Below are 22,887 nucleotides of genomic sequence, written 5' to 3'. Positions count from 1 at the left end.
CTCATATTTCTCTTAAAAGCAGTGGCGGCCCCTTCATTAGGGGTGCCGCACCCCAATCCATGCGCCTGGCCCCTAATCTAAATGCAGGGGACCAGACGCATGGATTTCAGTGGGTTTTTTAATTTTTTTAAGCACATGATTAGAGCCCGAGGCTCTAATTGGCTTCAAAAAAGGGTGGGCTCGGGGAGCAAAGCACTGCACCCTGAGCCCACCCAGTTGTGTGACATTAGCGAACTAGCTAATGTCTTTCTGCTTCTCCTCCCAGCCAGTCAGGAAGCGGGTCCTGAGACCCGATTGGCCAGGTAATCTTATGACTCCCGGGCAATCGGGTTTCAGGACCCACTTCCTGTTCGGTCGGGAGGAGAAGTAACGCCTGTTCGGCCGGGAGGAGAAGCAATGGCCCCCGGCTCTTTCCTTGGCAAGCTGGAGTGAGGAGCAGCAGGTGCAGGGGCAGCAACAGCCTCTTTAAGCTTCCAGGAGCCCTACCCCAGATCCAGCACCACCTCATCAAATCTGCCTCCTAAGGTAAGGTCACTGATTGCTGCCTTCCTGTCTGTCTCCCGTGGGGGGCGGGGGTGTTTTAGTGCGAGTGAGGGGGCCATGTTTGTTTGAAGCCCCCCTGTCAGGGCTGGGCTCAGCCCTTCCTTCTCAAAGCTAGCCGTTCATCTATCGGCTAATTGCCAGCTCCTATCTCTCCACAGTGACTCACCTGTTGATGATATCCTGCTCGTCAGTCCTGCCTACTTAAGCCGTCCAGTTCAGATGATCTCTACCTTTGCCTTGGTCACATCTCTAGAGACACTCTCCTGTGTTCCTGTTAAGGACTTGCTTGGCTGACATTCCTTCTGGCTCCAGATCCTGCTTGCTGTTCTACTACGCTCATCTCTGACACCCTGACATTTTGGCTTGTCTGACTATCCGTTCCGTTTCCTGGACTCTGGCTATGTTTACTCTGTTGTTTACTTTTTTTTTATTATTATTAAACAAGTGTGATTTAACTGTACTTCTGTCTCAGTCTGATTCATGGTTTCTGACACCCCCCCCCCCCCCCCAAATATTGAGCACCAGCCGCTACTGCTTAAAAGATTTTAAATATAAAGTTGAAAGCCCAATTAAACTAAAGCTGACCATAAATGGATCGAAATATGGGCCTTTTAGTAGGTACAGATCAAACTCAGATCCTTCTATGGCCGTTCCTACTATAGAGAAGTCGATCTAATGATTGGCTTCTCTTAGTTCTCTTAGGCCCCTTTCATATGGGCTGGATCCAGTTTTCTGTCCCTTGATCCCCTGCTGAGCAGAGTGGCTGGATGACAGATCTGCTCTGCTCCATGAGCAACTGGATGTAAACTTACTGGTTAACCATTTACACCCAACTGCCCTCCGATCCAATCTGGCCAGAAGGAGGGTAACTGTCAGGGATCTTCCTGGTGCTTAGATGCATGCATGTGCGCTGGGGCATGCCCTGTCGTGGTAGCACATGCTGGCGCGTGGGCACCTGCACATGCACGGCCATGCACGCCAATGAGACTGGTGCCTAAAGGCTTTATATTTAAACCCCCCAGTGACTTTGCTGTCTGGTCTGCAGCTTGTACCTGTGAAATTATGTTCTTGAGATCCCGATCTGTTTTCTGTGTTTGACCTGGGTTGTTTGACCACATTGCTCTCTGTTATCCTGGCCCCGGCTTGCCTTGTGACTACGCTTACCTCTCCACTGCTTGATATCCTGTTGCCGAACCTTGCCTGCCTCCTGACTATTCTCTGCCTTTCATTATATCTGCTTGATCGTCTGTTACCGAACCCGGCTTGTCTGATCACGCATCCAGTGTCTCCACAGCTCTGCACTTACCTACTTCCAGTCTGCATTAGCTGAGCTGACTACACCTGCTGTTAACCTGCTGGTCTACTCGGGGAAGTCATCTGTTGCACGGAAGACGATCCAGGCACCCATACACCATCCGGTTCTGGTGACCACTGTTCTCAACATTGGTGGCTCTTGAACCAGGATTGTATGTGAGGCCTTCCCACTGCACGTCAGGTCCGTTCGTCAGGTACGTGACAGTAACAGATCCCCTTCCATTTGTTTCCTCCCATGGCTTTCAAAAATCTCTATGCTGACGACACCCAAATCTATCTCTCTACCCCTCAGCTCACGCCTTCAGTCTTCTCATGTATCACTAATGTACTAGCAGACATCCAAAACCGAGCTCATAATTTTTCCACCCCCCCCATCCAGGGGAATCTGGCCTCTTCCCCTGATTCCTCTGTCAAGATCGATAGCACTACTATCAGCCCGTGCCCACATGCCAAGGTTCTGGCAGTAAACCTGGACTCTGAACTATCCTTTCGGCCCCATGTTCAATCACTGTGAAAATCATGCTAACTCAATTATGTGCGGTTCATTTCGGTTTGCGGTTTCATTCCGAATTAATATTTGGACAAATTTTTCATTATTCGGAGATTCAGAAATTTCCGAATACCCGAATTACAATATAAACTAATTTTACCGAATGCTCTAAATAACGAAATTCGGACTGAAATTCGGATTGAATTTTATATTAAACTCCAGTTGAGTTCTCACTACACATATTGCTGAAATTAAAGACTGTGTGTGTTATTATTATAATTATTATACAGGATTTCTATAGCGCCAACAGTTTGCGCAGTGCTTTACAACCTGAGGGCAGACAAGTACACTTACAATGCAAATTAAAGTGGTTGTAAACCCTTACAAACCTCTTTGACCTACAGGTAAGCCTAGATTAAGGCTTACCTGTAGGTCCAAGAAATATCTCCCAAACCTATACGGTTTAGGAGATATTTGCCCGAAGACGGGCACCGCTGTCTATGGCGCATGCGCGCAGGCGCACTGAGCGTGGCATCCTCGATAACGAAGATGCCGCGCAATGCCGCGTGTCTCAGCTCCCGTGCGCATGCGCGGGAGTGACATCATCGTGGCTTCGCCGAATGACAGCGGCGGAGCTGCGAGACCCACCGAGAAGATGGAATGCGGCGAACTACATGGGACAGCGGTGACTTCGCTGGCTCCTGTGTCAGGTAAGTGACACATAATGGGCTACTATGCGATGCATAGTAGTCCATTATGCTTTGCCTTTGCAGGGAATGAAAGAGGAAGTAAACTCATCGGGGTTTACTTCCTCTTTAATACAGGAGGGATCAGAGGGCCTCGCTCGTTAGGGCTTACAATCTAGATTAGCACCATTTTGAAATAATGTTGTTTTTGTTAAGCCAAAGGTGATTTAAAGAGGAAGTAAACCCTGATGGGTTTACTTCCTCTTTTTTTCCCTGCAAAGGTAAAGCATAATGGACTACTATGCATCGCATAGTAGCTCATTATGTGTCACTTACCTGACACAGGAGCCAGCGAAGTCGCCGCTGATCCCTGTAGTCCGCCGCATCCATGTTGCTGGTGGCGTCTCGCAGCTCCGACGAATCACAGCGGCGAAGCCGCGATGACGTCACTCCCGCGCATGCGCACGGGAGTCGACAAATTTGGCAAATCCATTCATGGATTTGCCGCATTTAGTGCGCCTGCGCGCCGCTGTCTACGGCGCATGCGCCGTAGACAGCGGTGCCCATTTTCGGGCAAATATCTCCTAAACCATATAGGTTTAGGAGATATTGCTTGGACCTACAGGTAAGCCTTAATCTAGGCTTACCTGTAGGTCCAAGTTGTTTGGAAGGGTTTACTTCCTCTTTAAAGAGTCCTTGTAATCATTTGATGAAGCTTTTTCTTTTGTTTGTTTACTTTGCTGCATTCGAATCTAAAACAATATAACATTTTAGTTTCTACCAATTTGAAAATTTATTGATTTGATCGTTTCAAATTGAAAAAAAATCGGTAAATTCGAAGAAAATTTGAAAATTACGAATTCCGAAAGCAAATTGAATGAATCAACCAAATTTAACTAAACGAAATAACTAGATTAATGAATCAAAACGAGACAAAACTAATTTTTTCTTCATGCACATGTCTAGCCTCAATCTCCGCATCTCCAAAGTATGACGCTTCCTAATCAAAGACACCACAAAGCTCCTAGTCTGTGTTCCTCTCCTGTCTCGACTACTGCAACTCCCTCCTCACAGGATTACCTTTACATAGTCTATCCCCCCTTCAGTAAATGATGAATGCTGCTGGCAGACTCATCCACCTTACCAACCGCTCAGTGTTTGCTACTCCTGTCTGCCAATCCCTCCACTGCTTTCCACTCACTCCATTCAAAATACTAACAACAACTTACAAAGCCATCCACAACCTCGCCCCCAGCTACATCACTAACCTACTCGTTCCTCCCAAGACCTCCTGCTCCCACATCACCTCCCCCCATGCTCACCTCCAGGACTTTTCTAGAGCCTCTCCCACCCTATGGAACTCCCTACCCCAATCTGTCCGATTATCTCCTACTCTGCTTGCTTTTAGATGATCCCTGAAAACCCTCCTCTTCACAGAAACCTATTCTGCCTCCACCTATCAACTGTACTTTTATTGTTTCTATCAGCTCATCCCCCACAGTTATTACCTTTTGTATCATTTGATCCTCCCTCCTAGATTGTAAGCTCTAATGAGCAGGGCCCTCTGATTCCACCTGTATTAAATTGTATTGTAACTGTACCGTCTGCCCTCATGTTCTAAAGTGCTGTGCAAATGGTTGGCGCTATATAATAATAATAATGTTTGTCTGTGCCGGTGTTGTGTCGAATACTGTCCCCCGTCGGATAGTGTCTTGCGCAGTACGGAGGACAAGGAGACGCTGAAGGTCTCCGAAGATGATCGGCACCTGCGCACTGAGTCCAGGTTCAAGCCCCACCATCCAAGTGGACACAGAGTTAGAATAAAAGATTGGCGAGCAAAGCGAGGCCGTGCCCAAAGCGTGGCAAGCAAAGTGAGCCCGCGAGGGGCCCTGTTTTTAAGTTCTACCGTATGTCCACTTGCATGGTGGGGCTTGAACCTGGATTCAGGGCAGAAGGTACTAGCAATTGTGCAGGCGCCGTTCATCTTCGGAGACTTTCGGAGTCTCCTTGTCCTCCGTACTGCACAAGCGCTGCGCCTGCACAGTACTGGGCGGACACTATCCAATGGGGGGACCGGATCAGATCAGAGGTAGATGGGTGTAAATGGACATAAGTCCATTTACATCTGACTGCCCATAGGGGAGAATGCAAGGTCTGATTGGGCCTGCTTGAAAAACAGACAGTCGAACCTAATTGGACCTCTTGAATTAAAGGGAAGTGGTAGTAAAGTCTTCCAAAAAAAAAAAATATCTAGTTCCTGCAAGTTAATGTCATAATGTCATAAAGACTTACCTTAAAACTAAGCCCTCCAGCGGACCGCTGTCACAGCTGCCAGGGCCTCCATCTTCCTTCCAGATTTGCGGGCTGCAGCTGTTTGAATGGCTGAGCCATGATGACATCTCTCCCTGCATGCGCGTGGGAACTACGGCCACAGCACAGCGCTCTGAAGGCATACACAGTCTGCTGTCCCTTAAGATGTCACTGGCTGCAGAAATAGTGAATAAAAGGTGCAAGTTTTGGAGATATTCCTTGTAGCTACAGGTAAGCTTTATTATAAGCACCAAGGCACCGAGCATTGTTTACTACCACTTTAAGCGGTGTTTACTACCACTTGGGAAATTTTTCCTTTGATCAGTGCAGTGCCGATCGAAGGTGCACTCAGTGCAGTGCACTCGAATGTGCGGATAGGGGGAATCAGATTTTTTTGATCAGCTGATCAATAAAAGAAACACTCCATCTATGGGCAGCTTGAATCAGATAGATAAGCAGTAAGATGAGTATTGTGCTAACAACCTCAGTTTTTACAGTTTTACCTTCACTTTCCTGTTACGTCAGCTGTGCAGGGTGTCTAAATATAACAACGCGGCTCAACAGCCACCAGAGTAAAGCTGGCATTACGCCGTTTGAATTTCAGGTGGCTTCTGATTGAATAAGACAAAATTTGTTTAGTGGTTGCCTCTTACCCTACGTGCACATCTATGCATTTTTTAATGCATTTTGCAGTTTGCAGAAACGCACTACAGTCCATTTAACATGGTTCACAGCTATGCGTTTTGCGGCCGGTGCGTTTTTGGAAAGGGGACTTTTTTCCCGCATAGACTCCAGTGGAGCTGCACCAGAAACGCAAGTGGTGCATTTTTGATGAGATTTTTGATGTGTTTTGCGGTTCTTATTTTACCACTGTACAGTGCCTTGCGAAAGTATTCGGCCCCCTTGAACTTTTCAACCTTTTGCCACATTTCAGGCTTCAAACATAAAGATATAACATTTTTATTTTTTGTGAAGAATCACCAACAAGTGGGACACAATTGTGAAGTGGAACGAAATCTATTGGATTTTTGAAACTTTTTTAACTAATAAAAAAATGAAAAGTGGGGCGTGCAAAATTATTCGGCCCCCTTGCGTTAATACTTTGTAGAGCCACCTTTTGCTGCAATTACAGCTGCAAGTCGCTTGGGGTATGTCTCTATCAGTTTTGCACATCGAGAGACTGAAATTCTTGCCCATTCTTCCTTGCAAAACAGCTCGAGCTCAGTGAGGTTGGATGGAGAGCGTTTGTGAACAGCAGTTTTCAGCTCTTTCCACAGATTCTCGATCGGATTCAGGTCTGGACTTTGACTTGGCCATTCTAACACCTGGATACGTTTATTTGTGAACCATTCCTTTGTAGATTTTGCTGTATGTTTGGGATCATTGTCTTGTTGGAAGATAGATCTCCGTCCCAGTTTCAAGTCTTTTGCAGACTCCAACAGGTTTTCATCCAGAATGGTCCTGTATTTGGCTGCATCCATCTTCCCCTCAATTTTAACCATCTTCCCTGTCCCTGCTGAAGAAAAGCAGGCCCAAACCATGATGCTGCCACCACCATGTTTGACAGTGGGGATGGTGTGTTGAGGGTGATGAGCTGTGTTGCTTTTACGCCAAACATATCGTTTTGCATTGTGGGCAAAAAGTTCGATTTTGGTTTCATCTGACCAGAGCACCTTCTTCCACATGTTTGGTGTGTCTCCAAGGTGGCTTGTGGCAAACTTTAGACGAGACTTTTTATAGATATCTTTGAGAAATGGCTTTGTTCTTGCTACTCTTCCTTAAAGGCCAGATTTGTGCAGCGTACGACTGATTGTTGTCCTATGGACAGACTCTCCCACATCAGCTGTAGTTCTCTGCAGTTCATCCAGAGTGATCATGGGCCTCTTGGCTGCATCTCTGATCAGTCTTATCCTTGTCTGAGCTGAAAGTTTAGAGGGGCGGCCAGGTCTTGGTAGATTTGCAGTGGTCTGATACTCCTTACATTTCAAAATGATCACTTGCACAGTGCCCCTTGGGATGTTTAAAGCTTGGGAAATCTTTTTGTATCCAAATCCGGCTTTAAACTTCTCCACAACAGTATTACGGACCTGCCTGGTGTGTTCCTTGGTCTTCATGATGATCTCTGCGCTTTCAACAGAACCCTGAGACTATCACAGAGCAGGTGACTTGATTACACAAAGGTGGATTCTATTTATCACCATCAGTCATTTAGGACAACATTGGATCATTCAGAGATCCTCGCTGAACTTCTGGAGTGAGTTTGCTGCACTGAAAGTAAAGGGGCCGAATAATTTTGCACGCACCACTTTTCAGTTTTTTATTTGCTAAAAAAGTTTAAAATATCCAATAGATTTCGTTCCACTTCACAATTGTGTCCCACTTGTTGGTGATTCTTCACAAAAAATTTAAATTTTATATCTTTATGTTTGAAGCCTGAAATGTGGCAAAAGGTTGAAAAGTTCAAGGGGGCCGAATACTTTCGCAAGGCACTGTATATAGCTGGTTGCTAAGCAGGGGGCCGTGAAAACGGCCGCCACGTCCTTAACAAGGGAAAAAACTCTGGACAGCCGCACTCTGGATGGAATCAGTAATAACTTGTGCCTTTATTTTCAAGTAAAAATTACATCACATGAACCACAGCAAAAGATAACATAGAACCCAAAAAATACTGACGCATTTCGCACTGAAATCAGGGCTTACTCATAGTAAGCCCTGATTTCAGTGCAAAACGTGTCAGTTTTTTGTTCTATGTTACCCTTTGCTGTGGTTCGTGTGATGTAATTTTTACTTGAAAATAAAGGCACAAGTTACTACTGATTCCATCCGGAGTGGGGCTGTCCAGAGTTTTTTCCCTTCTTACCTACTTGCTTGTGCATTAGCCAGCACCTGGGACTCCTTACCTGGAAATCAAGCTATTATCCTAGTGGATTGGCCTGGAGCGGTGGTTCCCTTTTCCTCTCACGTCCTTAACAAGCCATGAGTCAGCAGCTGTCAGTGTGGTTCCCCACTGATAGCTGAATGTAAAAAAAAAAAAAAACATTTTGCGAGAAAAACAGCGTGGAGTCCCCCCCCCCCCCCAGGTCCATACCAGGCCCTTCAGGTCTAGTATGGATTTGGAGGGGACCCCCACGCCAAAATTTTTTTTTTTACATGGTGTGGGGTCCCCTCCAAAATCCATACCAGACCCTTATCCGAGCATGCCGCCCGGCAGATCAGGAAAGGGAGGGTACCAGCGAGCGGCCCCCCTCATGAAACATACCAGGGAGCATGCCCTCAACATGGGGGGTAGGTGCTGCACCCCAAAGCACCTTGCCCCCATGTTGATGAGCACAAGGGCCTCTTCCCGGCAACCCTAGACGAAGGTTGTTAGGGTCTGCGGATGGGGGGGCTTACCGGAATCTGGAAGCTCCACTTTAAGAAGGGGGCCCCCAGATGCCACCCCCCCATGTGAATTGGTATTGGGTACGTCATGCCCCTACCCATTCAACAAAAAAGTAGTGAAATGTAATAGAAACACAAGAGCCAGTTTTTGATACTCCCTTTATTAATAGTGCTGTCTTCTCTAGCCGTCTCTTCCCGCCGTCTTCTCCTTCCTGCCATCCCTTCCCGTTGTCTTCTCCTTCCCACCATCTACTCTGCGAGCTGTCTTTTCCCTCTGCCTTCTCCTTCCCGCTATCTCTTCCTGCCATCTCCTAATCGAGCTGTCTCTTCCTGCCGCCGCTGTCCCATCCGCTGCTGTGTTCTTCCTCATCGCCAGTTACCCGCTAAAAAAAATTTCTGTTGATGTTTTCATCGGTTTTGTTATTGCCCGCTCCCTGCCAACTCTTATATAGCAATGGGGCATGGCCAACCGATGACATCACCCAGAGAGCCCGCCAATGGCATGCAAATATGCGGCCTCTCGGCAGGTGGGCCTTGGTGCCGACAGACCGCATATTTGCATACCAAGTAGCAGACACAGCTGTGCAGAGAACGTGCATCCTACGCGCTCCCAACACAGTTGCCAGCGGCTGGTAGTGGTCACGTGATCCAAAAACTGCCCGCCTCCCGGCATCTAAAAAGCCTAAAAGGGCCTGGAGGTGCCGGCGTAAAGGGGTTATTTGGGCCCGCTGCTATGCACACAGTTGCACACAGTGTTATGGCCTTATTAGCGTAAACCAGGCAGTAAGTAGCTGCCTGCAAACTGCCCCCTGAAAAGCTATCCACCGCTTTAAAATGACAGAGTATTATGTTCATTGATATTATTGTTCCATTCCTCCAGAATAGTGGTCTTCAACCTGTGGCCCAGGGTCCAGATGCAGACCTTTTCTCACTTTTATCCAGTCCTTGGGGCAATATTTTATCCTCTGACACCAACATTGGATCATAATCCCACTGACACCAACAAAGGGATACAATTGTTTACAATGACGCCAATGATGGGGCACGATTCCTCTCACTCACACCAAAGATGGGGCACTGTTTACTGCCGCTGATGCCGGTATATTTTCTACTTTCAATGGCAACAGGCTGGCACCCCTGAAGAACAGTAAACTGGCCCTTTGTTTAGAAAATTTAGAGACCCCTGCTCCAGAACAATAGTCCAGGTAATATATTCAAATACAAAAAATACACCTTGGACCGATTTCTAAAAAGCGGTATTCAGTGAATTGCTAGAGAGAGGCAGCAGTCAGAGCAATGCCAGGACTGCAGCAATGTGCGATATACTACGCGAGGGGTCAGAGGTCCTGCACCAGGAAATGACCAGGCTCCAGTAACATTATCCAACAATAATACTGCATTCCTCCACATTCCCTTCATGTGCAGACAACTAGGAAGGGGGGGTAGGAAGGACTCCTGCATGAATACAAGGCCAACTTTGTATCCATCATCACTCTGTATTAACCCTTCATGCCCAGCCTCTATAGGTTACATATACTTGTCAGTTGGGAAGGTCAGTATATGTCTCGCCCCACTGTGCAATTACACACTATCTGACATGTTTATTAGACGGACAGGGACTCCTAAAGACAGAATACATATACAATTCTTTATGACATTCCACATCTATCTAAAAAAGTATGGCCAGTTAAGTTATATAGAAGGAGCTTGGGGAAGCCAGTGAAAGAGTAGACAATGATTTATAAAGAGAAATGAGAGGGGTGATGTTTTCCATATGCCAGAGAAGATTATTTAAAAAAGATCTATCCTTATAATTTGTGTATAATTCTGTCCCTTATGGAACAAAGTACTTATAGTACTTATAGTACTTTGCCCCATGTTTCTAAGTTCTTTCTAATTCTAGTTATAGTTATCCAACCTGCCCACATACCCTCCTGCTGTAGCCGATCCGACAACAGCTATAATGGAGATGGCTGATTCATAGTTGCAGCTTGTCTCAGTTGTAAGCTCTTGTCCGGGACAAAAAAACAGCATGAGAAATGCAGATGCTAACTTGTCCTCCCTCCCTCTGCATTCCTCTTGCCATTCTCGGCAAACTGCTCACAGCCAAGACAAGCTGACTCTCTGAAACAGCCAGTTCCTTTATAGCTGTTGTCAGATTAGCCGTTGTCCCATCTATGGGACTGCTGCCACGGGGATGCATGCAACAACTGTACACCCCCGTGCTGGCAAAACATGGCCCTGTACATGGCACGCAAGTATTTACCTACGTGAACGAGACCTTAGATTGGTGGTAAATATAGATGTTCTGCCTTAGATTGGTGGTGAGTTTAGAAATGCCCCCTAAGATTAGCAGTCAATGGGAGAAGGGCCCCTTCCATCCATGTGACTGCTGCCACGTGGATGCACACAACACCTGTACATCCCTCTGCCTTCCAAACATGGCCCTACACAGGACACACAAGTATTCTCCTGTGTGAACGAGGCCTTAGATTAGTGGTAAATATAGACATTCCCATTTAGATTGGTGGTCAAATGTCCCCTTAGATTGGTGGTCAGTGGAAGAAGGGCCCCTTCCATCTATGGGACTGCTACCATGGGGATGTACGCAACACCTATACACCCCTGTGTCAGAAAAACACGGCCCTGCACAGGTCACGCAAGTTTTCTTCTGTGTGAACGAGGGCTTAGATTGGTGGTAAATATAGAAGTTCCCTCTTAGATAGTGTAGTGCAGTGTAGAAATGTCCTCTTGGATTTTCGGTCAGTGGAAGAAGGGCCCCTTCCATCCATGGAACTGCTACCATGGGGATGCACTCAACACCTATACATCCCTGTGTTAGAAAAATATGGCCCTGCACAGGCCTCGCAAGTATTCTCCTGAGTGAACAAAGCCTTAGATTGGTGGTAAATATGAATGTTTTCCCTCAGATTGGTGGTCAGTGTAGAAATGTCCCCTTAGAATGGTGGGCAGTGGGAGAAGGGCCCCTTTACACTGGTGGCCAGTGGGAAAAATGTTCCTTACAATGGTGGTCAACGGTTACTTATCTGTGCCGCAAAAATGGCTTATTGATCAAACAACCTCTTGAAACCTCTGGAGGAAGCCTGGTTCCTTGGCTGCCTGGTTGAGAAAGACTGCTATTGAGTATCACTTGAGTAACAGTCACATCCAAGATGGTGGCATCTAGCAGCAGTCTCAGAGCCACTGTATTTAGTTGTCTACACAACAGGGACGTTTACAGGTAAATAACATGCATGAAATACATACAATTCTTACAAACTCATATGGGAACATTTTTGTTAAATGAATGGTCTGGAGATGAAGGTCTCATTGATGCCTACAAAGGATGGAGAAGGGTATGACCGGCCAATCTGGAGACTTATTACTCTCTCTGGAGGAAGCCCGGTTCCTTGGCTGCCTGGTTGAGAAAGACTGCTTTTGAGTATCACTTGAGTTACAGTCACGTCCAAGATGGTGGCATCTAGCAGCAGTCTCAGAGCCACTGTATTTAGATGTCTACACAACAGAGATGTTTACAGGTAAATAACATGCATGAAATACATACAATTCTTACAAACTCATATGGGGAAATTTTAGCTGAAATGAATGGTTTGGAGATGAAGGTCTCATTGATGCCTACAAAGTATGGAGAAGGGTATGACCAGCCAGTCTGGAGACTTGTTACTCGCTCTGGAGGAAGCCTGGTTCCTTGGCTGCCTGGTTGAGAAAGACTACTATAGAGTATCACTTGAGTTACAGTCACATCCAAGATGGTGGCATCTAGCAGCAGTCTCAGAGCCACTGTATTTAGTTGTCTACACAACAAAGATGTTTACAGGTAAATAACATGCATGAAATACATACAATTCTTACAAACTCATATGGGAAAATTTTAGTTAAATAAATGGTCTGGAGATGAAGGTCTCATTGATGCCTACAAAGGATGTAGAAGGGTATGACCGGCCAGTCTGGACGCTTATTACTCCCACTGCATTATGTGATTTCTGATGTTAGTTAATTATCTGTACAATTCTTTGCTGTCCGTTAAGCATTTGTAGGTTACGCCATGGCTATAGATTGTTCCTCTGTGTGATATTACCACAGACACCCGACAATAAGAGTGGTCAGTCTGATTTATTATTTATGAACCTTTAAGTTATAGTTATCCCACAGTATGTATGGCAGCCAAATGCAGATGATAAACACACTAAACTTTATGCAACATATTATTAGAGGAAGGGTGGCCCACCAACTATAGTAGGTTGCTATTCAGTGGAATAAGATATTCACAGCTGAGAATTGTATATTGAAAGTGTCTTAAAGGGGGTGTCCACTTTTTTCCTAGAAAAGCGTCCCACTCATGAAACAAAACGAGAGAGTCCTATGCTATGTGTAATTTATATCAGCTCAAGAGCTTAAAGGCTTCAGAACTAATCTAATAATCGTCTTCTAATTGATATCCAAAGTGGAAATGGAAATCGGATCTACCATGAATGACAATCAAAGGTATTCAGTATATTACCACCAGAGGCAGCACCTCTCCATTTTCATGTAACAGCCCATTGGTGATATGTTTTATCAGAAAGGGTAACTCCACTTTCGTGCGGGAAAAAAATGAGCAAATAAAGAAAAAAATAATATAACGTATACAACTGCAACACAAGTCATATTGTAATTGAATGTTATTATTATTATTATTCAGGATTTATATAGCGCCAACAGTTTGCGCAGCGCTTTACAATATGAGGGCAGACAGTACACTTACAATACAAATCAATACAGGAGGGATCAGAGGGCCCTGCTCGTTAGAGCTTACAATCTATTAAGAATTACCTTTCCTTTTCAATCTGCAGCTGCCATAATTTTCTGAGAATGCAATGCAATATGGCTACCTGGAGTTGTTCTGTACACATAATGTGTATTGACCTCCCCCCAGAAACATAATTTCCTGCTTGTGTGATTGGCTCACCAAATTTCCCAGATGTGTACCTAAGGTACAATCAGATTTCAGCCACCCCCTGCAACAAAAATAGGTGAGATACTCCCAATAGGAACACGTCTAAAGGGATGCAGCCCAGCAGATGTCCTCATTAGTGCTCTGCAGCTGCACAGCTGACTGATAATTATGAAACCACTCCCATTAGACCCACTGAGCACAGAGACACAGAGGAACAAACAGTGATTTCTTTAGAATAACAAAAAATCTGCAACAAAGGTTGTTATACTCCTTGCAATTTACACCCAGAGGGGAATGTGTTTTTCTCAACAAAAGTGGCGTTCCGCTTTAAAGTAATATTTAAGTTTTGTTGAGAAAACCCTTCCTTGTCAACTACATGCATTTGAAAGGATTTTTAGCACCGTCAGTGCAGTTCCTTAAAGCGGGATTCCACCCTAAAGTGAAACCTCCGCTGATCGGATCCCCCCCCCCCTCCGGTGTCACAATTGACACCTTTCAGGGGGGAGGGGGGTGGAGATACCTGTCAAAGACAGGTATTTTCACCCACATCCGGGCATAGACTCCCGTGGGAGTCTACGCCATTTCCTGCCCTGCCGCGCTGTCTGCTGGGACACACACTGGTCCCAGTGACTGCGCGGAGATTTCCTATTGCGCGGCGCGGCTCGCGCATGCGCAGTAGGGAACCGGGAAGTGAAGCCGATTCGCTTCACTTCCTGATTCCCTCACCTAGAATGGTGGCGACAGCAGCCGAGAGCCGAGCGATCGATCGGCCTCGGCTGCCGGCATCGCTGGAACCCGGGGCAGGTGAGTGTCCATTTATTAAAAGTCAGCAGCTGTAGTATTTATAGCTGCTGGCTTTTAATATTTTTTTTTTTGGTGGAATCCCTCTTTAACTACTTTTGTCCCCAGTTACTGAGGCCATTCCATTGCACTTACTTGAATTTACTTGGTAAGAAGAAGAAAAGTTGACCACCACTGGTAATTATATTAAAGGAGTACAACAGTCACATTCATTACATTAAGTATTAATAAAAAAAACATTAATCACAGACTCAAAATGCTGTAGTAGTGTTAACATTTTTTTTCTTACTTTAAAATTTTGTGCATATCTTTAATCCATACTTGCTGTTTTTTTGTTTTATTTGTTTCTGGCTCTTTATAACAGACAGGGGTAGGTGATACATCTGATCCCTTCTGATTGCAAAAGTGAAAGAACGCATCCTTAGCCAGCCTTTAGATGTGCATTGCACGAAGGGAGTGTGTGTCACAGCTGGGCTCAGCCCTTCCTTCTCTGAGCTCGCCACTCAGCTATCGGCTAATTACCAGCTCCAATCTCTCCACAGTTACTCAGCTGTTGATGATATCCTGCTCGTCAGTCCTGTCTATGTCCAGCCCAGAGGATCTCTGCCTTCGCCTTAGTCAACATCACAGAGATGCTCTTCTGCATTTCTGTTAAAAGACTTGCTTGGCTGACATCCCTTCTGGCTCCAGATCCTGCTTGCTGTTTTAATACGCTCATCTCCGGCTCCCTGACGTTTGGCTTGTCTGACTATCCATTCTGGTTCCTGAACTCTGGCTATGTTTTGACTATGTTTGTTCTATTTACTTTTATTATTAAACAAGTGTGATTTAACTGTACTTCTGTCTTGGCCTGATTTCTTGGTTTCTGACAGCTGGCCACTGGATGGTGTAGACTTTAGCTATGCAGTCTGTTAGGCCCCTTTCACACTGGGGCGGGAGCGGCATCGGCGGTAAAGTGGCGCTATTTTTAGCGGCGCTTTTCCGTCATTTTAGCGGCGGTATTCGGCCTCTAGCGCAGAAAATGGGTTAAAACCGCCCACAAAGCAGCACAAAGCGCCGCTTTGCCGGCGGTATAGCTGCGCTGCCCCATTGATTTCAATGGGTAGGAGCGGTGAATACACCGCTCCTTCACCGCTCCAAAGATGCTAGCAGGACTTTTTTCACCATCCTGCTAGCGTACCGCTCCAGTGTGAAAGCCCTCCAGCTTTCACACTGGAGTGAAAGGGGCCGGATTTTTTCAGGCGCTATACAGGCGCTATTTTTAGCGCTGTAGCGCCTAAAAAATGCCCCAGTGTGAAAGGGGCCTTAATCAGTTGCTTGATTACATTCTCAGAGCAGCTTCTGTAACAGTAATCAAGCAACAGCACTGCACAACTAAAGTTTGCACCATCTAGCAACCAGTTGGAATGAACATGCTCATCTAAAGGGATGTTGGAGTTGTGTTCTTTCACTTGAGCTCTTCACTTGTCATCACTTAGGCCCCCTTGATACAAGCGGTCCGACTGGGTCTGCCTGTCCTATTTTTCTGGTAGACCCGATTGGATCCTCCATTCTCCTTTATGGTGCGGCAAATGTAAACAGACTTGTGACCATGTACACCTGCCTATTTCCAATCCGATCAGACAAAAAGAAAAGGAAGGGGATCTCTTCCCCTCAATGTGGCCGGATCGGAGGGCAGTTGGGTGTAAACGGACAGCCAATCCGTTTACATCCAACTGCCCATAGAGCAGGGTAGGCTGTGTCCGTGTCCACTCTGCATAAGCGATCGCGAGTGGACACAAACTTGTCATCCGCCCACTCCGCTCAGTAAGGGAATCAGTGGATAGATCACCTCCTGAGAAAAATGGATCTGGCCCTTGTGAAGGGGGCCTAACAGTCTCTGCTCTCAGTGGATCTGAATGGAGCTCATCCCCGATCATCCCTTAGGACCTCTGTTTTCAGTCCATGTGAACACATATTAAGAAAGCAAAATGAATTGGAGACACAGGCATAAAGGAAATGAAAGCAGATGGGGATCTCTGGAATGATTCGAAGGTATTTATGGGGATAAAATGCACAAAGAAACATGTTAAAACAATTGTGAATTGAATCTTGAAGCATATTGTATATATATTTCATTTTTTTTTACTTTAGTTACACTTCAGTAACAGCCACATAAGACAAAATATAGTATTGGGCTGCTTACCTGGGCCGCTGGCAGTGTGGCACCTCCTCTTTTCTCTGTGGCAGAACATACTTCATTCTAGGCCAGAACACAAAATTCACAATCATTAATTTCTTAGCGGATTATATATTATATTCAGGGCTATTTTTCTCAAAGAATAGGTGCAGGAACTCCCCCCTTTGAGTCCCCCCTTGTCTACGCCCCCTACACACCTCCGAGCACCGTCCCTTGATTCAACACCCCCCTACCCACCTCCGAGCACCGTCCCTTAATTCCTCCCCCCTACCCACCTCCGAGCACCGTCCCTTGATTCAACACCCCCCTACCCACCTCCGAGCACCGTCCCTTGATTCCACCCCCCTACCCACCTCCGAGCACCGTCCCTTGATTCCTCCCCCCTACCCACCTTCGAGCACCGTCCCTTGATTCAACACCCCCCTACCCACCTTCGAGCACCGTCCCTTGATTCCACCCCCCTACCCACCTCCGAGCACCGTCCCTTGATTCAACACGCCCCTACCCACCTCCCAGTATTGCTCCAAGTGTCATTTACTAAGTAATTTGTATGGAATTTGTTCTTGTATAATAACAAGAAAAGCAGTAAAAATAGATGCACTGGAGCCAGCAACAATAGACCCCACCCCTGTAATAGATCTTCCCAAGCAACAATAGACTCCCCTCCCACCAATAATAGACCCCACCCCAATAACAATAGGTCCTCCCAAGCAACAAAAATTCCCCTCCCACCAATAATAGACCCCATCCCAGCAACAATACATCCCACACACAACAATGGAGTCCCCCAGCAACAATGGACCCCACCCCAATAACAATAGGTTCCCCTCCCCGCAACAATAGATCCTTCACACAACAATAGACTCCCCCAGCAACAACAGTCCCCACCCCAGTAACAATAGTTCCCCCAGCAACAATAGACTCCACCCCAGCAACGATCATTCTCCACACAATAGACCCCCCCCACACACACACACACACAGAAGCAATGGACCATCCACAACAAAATACCACCCTCATCAACAAAAGATCCACCCCAGCAACATTAGACCCCCCCCCCCCAGCAGCATAAACAGATCTCCCAGCGGTCAGCATTATTAGACCCTCCAGCAGCCAGCAACAATAGACCTCTCCCTCAACAGTAGATCCTTACAAGCACCATAAGACACACCCCCCCTTCCCCAGCAACAACAGATCCCCCACAAGCATTAATAAACCCTCACACAAATTTAGATCCCCACCAGTGGCCATAAATCCCCCAGCAGACAGCATCAGTAGACCCTCCAGCACACCCTTTGCTACTACATACATTTGGTGCTGGAGGTGCTGGAACTGCGTTCTTCCACGTTCCCACTGAAAAAAAGCCCTGATTATATTTATAGGTTCATGACTGTGTGTGCGCAGATGTGCTGAAGGTCTCTGGCTGATCTTGAAGGCTAGGTAGAGACGTTCAGTACTTCTGTGCGCACGTAGAATCAAGTGCAACGTCATTCTCACCTAGGCGAGTAAGGAGAAAGTGCTCCATCAAAAAAGAATCAAAAGCACTTAAAAAAATACTGTAAATAAAAAATGTTATCTAATTGTGGAAGAGGGAGGGGGCTTGAGCCAGGTTCAAATACTTAGTTTTTTTGGGGTGAAGGTCTTTTTTTAACGTTGATCTATTCTGAACTCAAAAAGTGAAAAAACATCTAGAAAGAATAACTGTGCCCTATTAGTACCCTAAAAAAATCAGCCTTTTGTCTTGGATTACTACAAAAAAAATAGCAGTACACTTTGTGTGTCTAGCCTAGGCATGCCTGTGCCTGGAGCCTCAAAGCTGTATATATATGCAGGAAAAGTTCATCTGACTGATTCTGACTGCTAGTATTACTAAAATTGGTGCTCACCGTTCTTCTTTCTGGAGTGGAAGAGGAAACTGAGGACCTATAGTGGAAGGATCTCTCTGCTGTCACGCTTACGCCTAACACAAGTGGTCAGACATTATAGCTGGCTTCTGTGTTCCCTACATATACCGTGTTTCCCCGAAAGTAAGACAGTGTCTTACTTTCTTTTTATCCCCAAAAGCCCCACTATGTCTTACTTTCGGGGTATGTCTTATATTGGAAAAAAATCCCAGCATGCAGAGCTGCACTGCGCTACAGAAGAGGACTACAAGTCCCAGCAAGCAAGGCTGCACTGCATTACAGAGGACTACAAGGCCCAGCATGCAAGGCTGCACTGTACTACAGAGGAGGCCTACAAGTCCCAGCATGGGACTGTTGGGACTTGTAGTCCTCCTCAGCTGCATCTTGCGGTTACATAATAAGAGCTGCAGAGAATCTCTTCACACCCCCCCTCCCCCTCCTTGGTCTCTCTCTGTATGACCAGCACTGACCTGTACCGGGAGGACACAGAGCCAGTGACACCTGTCGGCAGTGATCCGGGACCTGGCGCAATAATCCCCTTCTCTGTGGTTGCGTCGCGCCGTTCTGATCAGTCTCGGGCAGCGGCTGTCACTCACAGCTGAGCAGAGTGAAGCCACCTCCCCCTCCTCTTGTATGGCTACACAGTGCTGTGTATGGAGGAGGAGGAGGAGAGGGAGGTGGCTTCAGTGAAGCCGCCTCCCCCTCCTTCTCCTTCATGGACAGCACTGTGTAGCCATAAAAGAGGAGGGGGAGGCGGCTTCACTCTGCTCGGCTGTGAGTGACAGCCGCTGCCCGAGACTGATCAGAACGGCGCTGTCTCTTCAGTCGGAGGGGGAGGGCGCTGGCCTGGCACCCCCCCGGGTGTGGCACCCGGTGCGGCCCGCACCCCCCGCCCCACTCTTAGTACGCCACTGGAGGCGGCAATACCCCCGTGTTTCCCCGAAAGTAAGACATATGTCTTACTTTCGGGGTACGGCTTATATTAGCCGACCCCTCTGAAACTCCCGATACGTCTTACAATCGGGGGTGTCTTACTATCGGGGAAACACGGTAGCAGCCCTCTTTCTGATAAGGCAAGCAGGCCTAACGATACTCAGTTTCACCCTGAACTTATACACAGTGCTATAGTGCCTGGCTGCCATACAGAGGCAGATGCAAACTGAGCACAGAAAGCAGGCACTTGCAGTTGGCAGAGTGGTTAAATGACAGTCCAGGTACAAGGTAGGCAAGGTTCAGAATAGTCATGGTCAAATCCGTTAATCAAAAGGCAGGTAGAGTTCAGAGAGTAGTCGATATTCGATCCAAGGTCGTCAACGAGGGAATCCAATCTAGCAGGGCAGACAAACAGGGAGCTTGGAATATCACAAGCATGAGACTGCAGGCTTGGCTGGCTTAAAGGGGTTGTAAACCCTCATGTTTTTTCACAAACTTGTCACTGACCGGCCCCCCAGCCCTCTCAATTGACTTGAGTCCTGAGTCCCCCCCCCCCCCGGAGACACGCTCTTCCCCTCTCCCTGTTGTCTCGGCTCTTGATTGGATAGCATGATAGCAGTGCAGCCATTGGCTCCCGCTGCTGTCAATCAAATTCATGACGCGGGCGCCGAATGCTGGACTCTGGAGCATGCCCGCAAGGTAACCCCCTGGGAGATTGCTTCTCCTTGGGGGTTATACGATGCAGGGAGGAGCTACCAGCTCAATCGGGGGACCCCTGAATTTAGAGAATTGTTATTCCTCATCGAATATCCCTTCCAGCGTGTTTCTGGCTTCTCATCCCGTGGAATGCAAAGGCTTCTTCTGGTGACTGTGGACCTGGAGGGGGGGGGGGTTGAGGGGCACAATGAGTGATTTCACCATTTACATTTTTCAGGTTTGTGCCCCCCCCCCCACCAAGGAGATGAAGAGGCTCAGGTAAGTAAAACGGGGGGCTGGGGGGTGGTGACTGCCCGGTGTTTTTTCACATTAATGCATAGGATGCATTAAGGTGTAAAAATAACAGGGGGTTATGAGCCGAGATTGCGATCCCATGACCAGCCAGCCCTCTCCTCCCCTCCAGACTGACATCAGCAGGGGCATCTCAGCCCCAACCGCTGCATCTCTCAGAGGAGGAAAGAAGAAAGCTGGTCATGTGATCGCAATTTCAACAGTGAAATAAGGTATTTGCAGCATTTATTTTTATATATCCCACAGAGAGTGGGATACTACAATAAGAGGCAGTGCTGATGGTGTATATAGGTTAGAGTTGCTTAACAACCATTTTAAAGTGTTACTAAATCCAGGGCCTTGCATTCACTATATCTGGTATCCCACAGTACACAGAACATGGAAATGCAATTTGTTTAGTAAATATAAACTGCTAAATACCTTTTCGCATTGGCAGTTAGATCAGTCTTGTGACTTCTACCAGTGTCTGGTTAAAGCTTGTAGGAGGAGTTTTCTTTCTCCTCTGACTGTCCTATGAGGCTGCATGACTCCTGACCCTCTGTCTGGACAGTTCTGATTGACCCTGTGCTGATCACGTGTACCCTCACAAAGAAAAAACTCTCTAGCAACACACACCAAATTGAACATGTGCCAAGTGCCCCAAGGCTCTGTACTATCAGGGGATGGATTGGGGACAGAAAAAGAAGGGGAGGATCGGAGAAGACAGGATCAAACAGCCTTTTTACACAGTGCGCAGGGTTAACCCCTTAGGTCCCACCATGAGTATAACAAGCGTGCTTTACTGCATATACAGACTGATTTTACTGTTTAATGTCATTAAGAAGTACTTGAGAAATTCTATGAACTTGCCAATCAGATCATTGGTGTCAGTGGTTACATATCCATACCTCCCAACTTTTTGAGATGGGTATGATGGACACCTATCAGCAAAAGTATGCAGGCATAGGACACACCCTCTGCCACGCCCCCTTAAAAGGAGAATTATAAAAAAAAAAATGAAAAAAATGTATTTTTTTAATCACTACTATTCATTTTTACTGGCTTTTGAAATCCACAAATGTGGCAATTTAGAAATTGGATAAAAGGTTTAGCACTGGGAAACACTTTTTGAAAGATAACAAGTGCATTTCATATACAATTATATGGATCAGACAAATGAGGAGGAAAGAGGGACAGAGGGACTTTCTTCCAAATCAGGGACAGTCCCTCGAAATCAGGGACAGTTGGGAGTTATGCATATCTAATGCTGCGTACACACGACCGGACTTTTTTAACAGACTTGGTCTGGCGGACAATCCGACGGACTTTGCAGCTGAGGTCCACTGGACTTTCAAACAAACGATTTTGGCCACACACGATCACTCCAAAAGTCAGACGGATTCGAACGTGATGACGTAGAATAAGGAAGTTCATAGCCAGTAGCCATTAGCTGCTCTAGCGTTGGTTTTAGTCCGTCGGACTAGCACACAGACGAACGGATTGTCTGCTAACAGCCGAGTCCTGGTGGAAAAATTTTAAACCATTTCTAGGTCCGCCGGACTTTTGGGAAGAAAAAGTCCGCTGGAGCCCACACACGATCGAATTGTCGGATGGACTCTGGCAGGGCTGGACTGGGACAGAAATTTGGCCCTGGACTTCATCCAGACCGGCCCACTTACATTTTGACTTACATCAGCACTCCCTTACATCAGAGTGTCCCATCAGCACCCCCTTACATCAGAGTGTCCCATCAGCACCCCCTTACATCAGAGTGTCCCATCAGCACCCCCTTACATCAGAGTGTCCCATCAGCACCCCCTTACATCAGAGTGTCCCATCAGCACCCCCTTACATCAGAGTGTCCCATCAGCACCCCTTACATCAGAGTGTCCCATCAGCACCCCCTTACATCAGAGTGTCCCATCAGCACCCCCTTACATCAGAGTGTCCCATCAGCACCCCCTTACATCAGAGTGTCCCATCAGCACCCCCTTACATCAGAGTGTCCCATCAGCACCCCCTTACATCAGAGTGTCCCATCAGCACCCCCTTACATCAGAGTGTCCCATCAGCACCCCCTTACATCAGAGTGTCCCATCAGCACCCCCTTACATCAGAGTGTCCCATCAGCACCCCTTACATCAGAGTGTCCCATCAGCACCCCTTACATCAGAGTGTCCCATCAGCACCCCCTTACATCAGAGTGTCCCATCAGCACCCCCTTACATCAGAGTGTCCCATCAGCACCCCCTTACATCAGAGTGTCCCATCAGCACCCCCTTACATCAGAGTGTCCCATCAGCACCCCCTTACATCAGAGTGTCCCATCAGCACCCCCTTACATCAGAGTGTCCCATCAGCACCCCTTACATCAGAGTGTCCCATCAGCACCCCTTACATCA

At 46.8% G+C, this 22,887-nt stretch overlaps 1 protein-coding gene across 1 annotated transcript in view; it reads right to left on the bottom strand.

Annotated features, from left to right (window-relative positions):
• The window catches only part of ERF (ETS2 repressor factor), a 189,422-nt gene that overhangs the window by 103,913 nt on the left and 62,622 nt on the right, over positions 1-22,887 (bottom strand). Inside the window, exon 2 of the mRNA XM_077456634.1 lies at positions 16,668-16,724. Coding sequence (XP_077312760.1) covers positions 16,668-16,716 — 49 coding nt within the window. The 5' untranslated portion in view covers positions 16,717-16,724. The remainder of the gene's footprint in view (positions 1-16,667; positions 16,725-22,887) is intronic.

This window comes from Lithobates pipiens, unplaced genomic scaffold (assembly GCF_037356315.1).
Source record: "Lithobates pipiens isolate NorthernLeopardFrog02 unplaced genomic scaffold, aLitPip1_a1.2 Scaffold_27, whole genome shotgun sequence".
In the NCBI taxonomy this organism is placed as follows: Eukaryota; Metazoa; Chordata; class Amphibia; order Anura; family Ranidae; genus Lithobates; species Lithobates pipiens.
Note: the sequence above shows the minus strand (reverse complement) of the source record. Positions and strands in the feature narration are given on the sequence as shown.